This window comes from Pyxicephalus adspersus, chromosome 5 (genome assembly GCF_032062135.1).
Source record: "Pyxicephalus adspersus chromosome 5, UCB_Pads_2.0, whole genome shotgun sequence".
NCBI classification, from domain to species: domain Eukaryota; kingdom Metazoa; phylum Chordata; class Amphibia; order Anura; family Pyxicephalidae; genus Pyxicephalus; species Pyxicephalus adspersus.
In genome coordinates this window covers 37,633-45,202 of record NC_092862.1, presented here as the reverse complement: position 1 = coordinate 45,202, position 7,570 = coordinate 37,633, and the positions used below count along the sequence as shown (strand labels likewise).

Below are 7,570 nucleotides of genomic sequence, written 5' to 3'. Positions count from 1 at the left end.
AGTTTGTCTCCAAAGAAATGTTCCTTACAGTTCAGATTAAATAGTCTAAGTATTCTTCCAAATCTCAAATTTGATAAAAATCACTACTGATGTTCAGAGGACAAATAGCAAAGTCTTTAAAACCTTTAAAACCAAGTTCAATTACATGCAGCCAACTGAATGATAGCAGCAGCTCTACTTGGCAGTCACTCATTCGACCAGCAAATCACCTGCACTCCTGCAGGACAGCTCCCATTTATATCTGTTCCCTGGAATTATTTCTGTTTTGTGATCTTGTGCACTGCTGTAGATAGTATACTGATCTGTTGGAGGTATGTGTCTATTATCATATTGAGGTTTAATCTACCTCACCATTTTTATATTCCTAAAAATATATATACTTTCTTTTCTTTATTTATGTTAATATCATATCTATACACCATTTGGGAGACACACAACTGTTAAACATTTGGGGGTGAGTACTGCATACGATTATGCTTTATGGCTATGGTTTTGTTACCATTATTATTATTGTGTGATTTTGGGTTTTTACCGTTTCTATGAGACTTAGGCTGTTTGGGTGGTCGGCAGTCGTTCTTGTATACCTGTATGGTATTGGTGGGGCTCATCTCCCTATGCATCTGTTTGTCTTTGGCTATCAACTTTATTGATATTATGGGGTAAATATAGATGTTTCTTTACATATATGTATATCATTTTTTTCAGATAATGTATATGCTCACTCTCATGGTGCAGACTATCGAAAAGCATTGAATATTGAATACAGTGCTTGCTTATAATATATGTACCCCAAATTACTAAAATACAAAAACATGGAGCTGTTGCGTTCATATTTTTTTTTTATTGCATGCTTGTATTAAAATGTACACATTGTGGTTTAACAAAAATTATTTGTAAATTTGAAAAACTTTTTTATGTACCTTGAAAATCCCATGAACGTGTCTGTTGCTTTTTTTATTAATCCAAATTGTATGAAACACATTTCTTTGGACACACACTGCCTACCTTATTGCTCATTTACCTTTACTTGATAAGATTTGGGCAGAAACTTGGTAAGGTTGATTCGAAATATGTGGCTTTGCATTCCCACTAGCAGATCTCCACAATCTCCAACGAAGGCTAAACTTTCAGGAGTGTAGTTCAGACATAAGGTCCTGGAAACAGAAAATAAGCAAACTTTAGACAAGCTATGACAGAAGAACAATCACCACGCAGGAAGTTAGGCCATGTTTGCTGCTATCTGTCTGTGATAACAAATAGTAAATTACTTCTGGTAAGCAGTGAAAGACCCCAGTGCACTGCGACCAATAATGCCGAAAAAATGCACTGAAAAGAAGAGTCTACCACACATGCGTAAACAAGGGTGGTACCTAAAAGGCTGTGGTAATATGTTAATGTAGTAAGGCACAGTGTGAGTATAGCTTGGGTCACCAGAAATTGAACATACTGTGAGGTTTTTGCACTATAGAAAACTAAACAGATTTCGGCCTCACAATATGCTTCTGTCATCTCCAAGCATATCAGTTTGGAGGCATTAGTGAATATAGGTAATATGGATAGTTGAACAAATTCCTGGGACTGCTCCTGAAACTCAACACATTTTGCAAATAGATCTGAATACCCTGCGCACCTAATGAGCTGGTTCTGGTCATTCCACACCCGGATCCGTCCATCAGTTCCACATGAGGCAAGCAGATGCAGTGCAGGACAGCAACACAGACCTGAAGAGACAGTATACATGTCTTAATCAAGAACAGAATTTCTCATTCCACTCTGTGCATTCTGAAATCTTAATAAACTTTAGAGAAGTCATCTTATGCATCAACTGACACCACACAGAGAAAAGAAATACTGATTGAAATGTTACCAATAAGACCCCAGACCAAGGCTGCTGGGCTGTATAAAGAAAGGAAGGGAACTGTGTTTCTGTTAGGTCTAGAAAGAGGAAGGACTTCTCAAGGGAATCTATTCCACATTTTCACAGCCCTACTGTGAAAATTCCATTTTGTATGAGAAAATTAAAGCTCTTTTCCATCCAGACAGGAAGCGTCCCCTTGTCTTTTGCTATACCCTTAACGTAAATAATTTTCCAGCAAGTTATTTATATGGATCATTTATATACTTACTGTATACATGATGATCACATTCTCCTCCATGCAGCTAATCAGTGTGATTTTGACTTCAGAACTCAGGGGGTATTTTGAATATTTTGGTCATCAAGATATGTTATTGTGTGATTTCAATGTTTCCTTAATTTTTTTTAGAATTGCATACAATATCCATAGCCACTATTGTCTAATCACATTCAAAGCCTCTCAATTGTCCAAATATATCCACAGCTTTTCTATTGTTTAAACTTCCTAAACATGCCGACTACTATCACTTTATCATATTATTATCAATAATATTTTTTAGCAAAAAATCTTTTGTGTTTGTATTCTTATATAGCTGTTACATATTCAGCACTGCTGTACTAAGAACACTGAACAGGGTACATTTATTATTATTATTATTATTATACAATTATCTAACTATAAGATTAAGAACATGACCTAGGTAGCCAGGATGCTTGCTCCTTATCTCTTACTCCCCCTTTTTTTAACAAACTCTTTACAAATGCCATCTCGGGCCACTTCATATACCTAATGACCTTGTTTTATAACCAATATTTAAATACTCTCATTCTCATATCTGTAAACCTATAGTCATCAATAAAAAAACAATAAAAATTAACATTACACCATATAAAATATACAATAAACAATCCACTCTTTACCATTGACATAACATTTACATAACAATGTCCCCAAACATTTACATAAACACTAAACAAATTGCTTATAACTATAACATGCACAATCCCAATAACCACTGACATTTTCTGGTCAATGGTCCTCGAAGGCACTGCTAACCCAACTTTTGCTGTTTTGGGGTCTGTACCAACTGTTACTGTTCCCAGCAATCATTTATTCCACCCGCTTGGGAACAAAGCCTTCTTTTGCATCCCCATTTACCAATCACCAATCAGAAAATAGCCCTTTAACCATCCTTGGCTATTTAGCTAGCTCACACACTGCACTCAGTGTTCGTACAAAGCGACTCCATGACTGCCAAGCCCCTAGTTCTGTTGAGCTAGTTCCTGTTCACCTGTGGCTTAACCCAGCATTTCCTTTGTCCAGCTCCTGTAGTAGTATTGAAGCTCTCTTGAGCCTCTTTAGGATGGTTTCTGATGAACCTGCTCGCACCTCCTCAGCAGCCAGTGCACTCCTGTGCCTCCGCCAAGGGTCCCTTACTGTGAGACAGTATTCAGTTAAATTTCGCACTATGGCGGCTAAGCTTGCCTGGAACAATGCTACATTCTGGCAAGGCCTTTCTGACCGCATCAAAGATGAGTTGGCTGGCCAAGAGATTCCTGCTGCTTTGGATGACCTGATCTTCCTGGCCACCCAGATTGATATCCGTTTCCAGGAGAGTGCTTGCTCAAGAAAGGTCTTCTCGCCAGGATTAGCTCCATCTTTCCAGCTTTCTCTGGAACCTCCAGTCCCTGCTGTTTCTCCTTCTTTGGAAGAACCGATGCAATTGGGCTGTTCACATCTGTCTTCTGAAGAAAGGTCCCGGCGCTTATCTAAAGGCCTTCGCGTTTATTGTGGGCAAAAAGGACACTTTATTAAACTCTGTCCACAGAAGCTGGGAAACTGCAGTGCCTAGTATGCTCTGAGGGGGGTGCTACCCATGCTAGGTCACTCTTCTCTCCCCTCCAATAAGCGTTCGTCCATAACCATTCAGCTTCATCACAATAAGTCCACACTAGCTCTCGAAGCCTTCATCGATTCTGGGGCCGCAGGTAATTTGATTTCTGCTTCCTTTGTCAAGGATTTTGCCTGGCCTATAGAGCCTTTGCATCAACCTCTGCAAATCTCCTGTGTCTTGTGGACTAATTCATTTCCAAACTCTGCCCATGCACATGTCAGTAGGTGTGCCTCATCATGAGACCTTAACTTTTCTCGTTCTCCCACAGGTCTCATCTGCAGTCATCCTTGGCCTCCCATGGCTTCAACTACACTCTCCGGTAATTGATTGGTCTTTTTCTTGAGGTATTGGCCTGGGGCCCATACTGTCACTCCCAGCGTCTGATCAAGGTAAAGCCCCTGAAATCGCTCGCTCTTTACACATTGGAGGTTGCTGCTTTCATCCCTACACGGTACATGGACATGGACTTCCAGGATGTGTTCTCCAAACATAAGGCTGAGCAACTTCCTCCACACAGGTCCTATGACTGTGCCATTGACCTCATACCGAAATCTACACCTCCCAGAGGTCGAGTATACCCCCTCAGTCTCCCTGAGACCAAGGTCATGAGCGAATACATTAAGGAAAATCTGAAAAGGGGATTTAAAAGCAAGTCCTCTTCCCCTGCTGGCTCAGGGATCTTCCTCATTTAAAAGAGAGATGGATCTCTCCGCCCTTGTATTGACTATCATGGTCTGAATGCCATCACAATTAACCTCCTGGGCGGTAACCCCCAGTGTAAAAAAAAAAAAATGCTAAAAGCGGTAACCCCGAGTCACACTCGAGGTAGATAAACCTATGGGAAACAATAGTAAATCACTACTTACCTGATCCGCCGGTGTCCCGCGTCGTCATTTAATTTATTATTTTGACATGATTTTGTGTTTCAAACTTTATTATACTCATGTCACAATGGCTCAGAATTGATATGACTGAGAAACAGCTGGGAAAAATTAAGGTTGACAAAGCACCAGGACCTGATGGATTACATCCACGTGTTTACATCCAAGAGCTGAGCTTGATTATTTCAAAGCCATACTTTCTATTTTTTAGAGACTTTAGTAGTGTTGGTGTTCGAATTGGGGTTGTCCTTATATTCAACCCGAATATGGCTGTTCGAATTCCGATAGACCCAACCCGAAAAACACCAGATTCGTCTGCAAAAATTCATTTTTTTTTTTTTTTTTACAGGTTATCCGACAATGACATTATGAATCATAATGTCATTGTGGGATTCCCGGACCGTGGGAACTTTTCGATTACAGCTATTTGGAAGCACGTGCCTTCAATTAACTGTAACCGCAGGCAATACCAGGGCAATAGAAGTTCAGTGAAGATATGTACCTCCATTCATCACCTCTACTGCTCTGTGATTGGCTGAGAAATAGGAAACTCTGATGACAGCTCAAGCATCATCAGGATTTCCCTTTTCTTCAGCCAACCAGGGAGCAGAGCAGTCAGCGGAGCTTTACTATGCTGACAGCTCTGCTCCCCTGATCACTCCCGCAACCCTGGAGGAGCTGTGACATGTATTACAGAAACAGAACACGTCACAGCTCCTCTAGGTCAGCGGGAGCAATCAGGAGAGCGGAGCTGTCAGCATAGCAGAGCTCAGCTGACTGCTCTGCTTCCTGATTGGCTGAGGAAAGGGAGATCCTGATGATCCCTAAGCTGTCATCAGGATTTCCTATTTCTCAGCCAATCACAGAGCACTAGAGATGAATGGGCACAAGTCTCCTTGTTATTTAGCCCAGGATATAAATACTCCCCTACTATTCCCCCTCTTACTCCAATATTCCCGATTTTGTTACATAAGGTAGTCAGGTTGTGATTGTTGTTATTCTGAAAATGGAACTGTGCTTTACACCATTGCAGCTTGTGTACCTTCTTCTATATTGTATTATTTGGTTATTGTATTCCCATTGCTTCATATATAATTGATCTTTCTGTAAATTTCATTCTACCATCTATACCATAAATAAAGTTTTTTAAAAAATTAAAAAATAAAATGTACACACTGTACTCACACTAATGTTTGCCCACACTAATATTTTACTTTTAGGTAATCTATACTGATTTTATTTTAAACACTTATGCCCATATAGTCTTTGTGTGAGTTGTTAAATGTTTATACAGACATTTTAAACCACATTGCAGGAAAAAGTTTGTGAGCGTTTTTAAGCATTTTTGGGTGTTTTGAAGGCATTTTTTCTGCATTCATGGGTGTTTTATTGCTTTACAAACACTGCAGGATGTGTTTTCTTTACATCCCAATAAGACAACTCTCTGGTGTGGACTGGCCCATTGGAATAAATTGGAATTTCAAACATAGACAGGTTAACACACAGTTTAAACCCCGGGGAAACAGCATATAGCTAATATATACAACAGTGCTGTTCAGAGAACACTGAGCATTTGGCTAATCAGGATTTGTACAGAGGAGCATACACACTAATGACCCCCCATTTAACATATATACTACAGTTCTGACATATTCTGCAGTGCTGTACAGAAAACATTGGCACATGTTTGGTAACACAAGCATCTGGTGATATGGTGGTATGGTATATAAACTGAATGCACAAAGAACATTATGGAAATTTATCACATGATTTCAGCAAGGAAAATGTTACTAAATAAAAAGCAATGCAGCCAGAAAAAATGTTACCTGTTATTTGGGCCTGATGATCATCACGTGGTGGATGGTCTTTTCTAGCCTTTGTCCTCAGACAATACTGAACTAGGCTGTATGATGCACTGGATGTATCATGAAAAGCTATGAAGAGTTGTGATCTGAAGCTACACATTCGTCCCACCGGCTGGGAGCAAAAAAAGCTCATACAAAGACTGAGACTTTCCTTAGTGTGTGCAAAAAACCTCCAGACCTTCACTGTTAGATCAGATCCTAAGGAAAAGTAAACATACATAAGATACCACAGAGATGACAGAGGCTGAGGCAAGATGAAGCTATATATCTCTATATAAAAGACAGAGACTAAGGAAAGATGGAACTCCATTTACTCCAATAGTAACAGCGAGCTGGGAAAGCAGGAGCTGTCCATGACCATAATGACGACTGAGAGCGAGGGAAGGAAAACCTTTTAGTACGATAGGGATGACAAATAGAAGGCAAAGGAAGGCCTCTCCAGGACCTTAGAAATTATAGAGAGTAGGGCAAGGAATACCTATGCATTACCATGGAGAAGACAGAAACAACCAACTTCATTCCTATATTTTTTCCTAGACTTATTTTCAGGACCACAAACTCCTAAAGACTTGCTATCCTGCCTCCCATAGCTGGGTGGATTTGTATTTTTGTTATAGGGACTAATCTTTGAATACTGTTTATTACCAATATTATTGTTTGGAGAGGATAAACTTGTATTTAAAAAAGAAAACAACAATTCCCACTATCTAGTAAATTTTGCAAAGCCTTACTGATTCTTGGAGACAGGATACTGTTCAGTATATTTAGGTCATATTATTACTGGTGGGTTACTCACCAGCAGATATGATATAGTTGTTTCTGGAGTCACATGTCAAAGAAGTCACCTGGCTTGGGGTGTGAGCTTTGGTCTGGCAGAGGGGTTTGCAGGAATGCCAATCATAGACACACAATGTGCCATCATCACTCCCAATTATTGGAAAAAAACTAGAAATCAAATGTTGCAGTATACATTTTAGAAAGCAGAAATGAATGAACCAATACCCCAAAAAGCATGTAACAAAGTTATAACAAAAATTATACAATGTACCATATTTATTCGAGTATAACGCGCAC

At 39.6% G+C, this 7,570-nt stretch overlaps 1 protein-coding gene across 1 annotated transcript in view; it reads right to left on the bottom strand.

Moving 5' to 3' along the window:
• Window positions 1–7,570, bottom strand: part of WDR97 (WD repeat domain 97) — a 34,175-nt gene that overhangs the window by 5,302 nt on the left and 21,303 nt on the right. The window contains exons 6-9 of the mRNA XM_072413175.1: window positions 7,293–7,441; window positions 6,458–6,694; window positions 1,631–1,721; window positions 1,022–1,154 (exon numbers count right to left, since the gene is read on the bottom strand). Of these exons, the coding sequence (XP_072269276.1) occupies window positions 1,022–1,154; window positions 1,631–1,721; window positions 6,458–6,694; window positions 7,293–7,441 (610 nt within the window). The remainder of the gene's footprint in view (window positions 1–1,021; window positions 1,155–1,630; window positions 1,722–6,457; window positions 6,695–7,292; window positions 7,442–7,570) is intronic.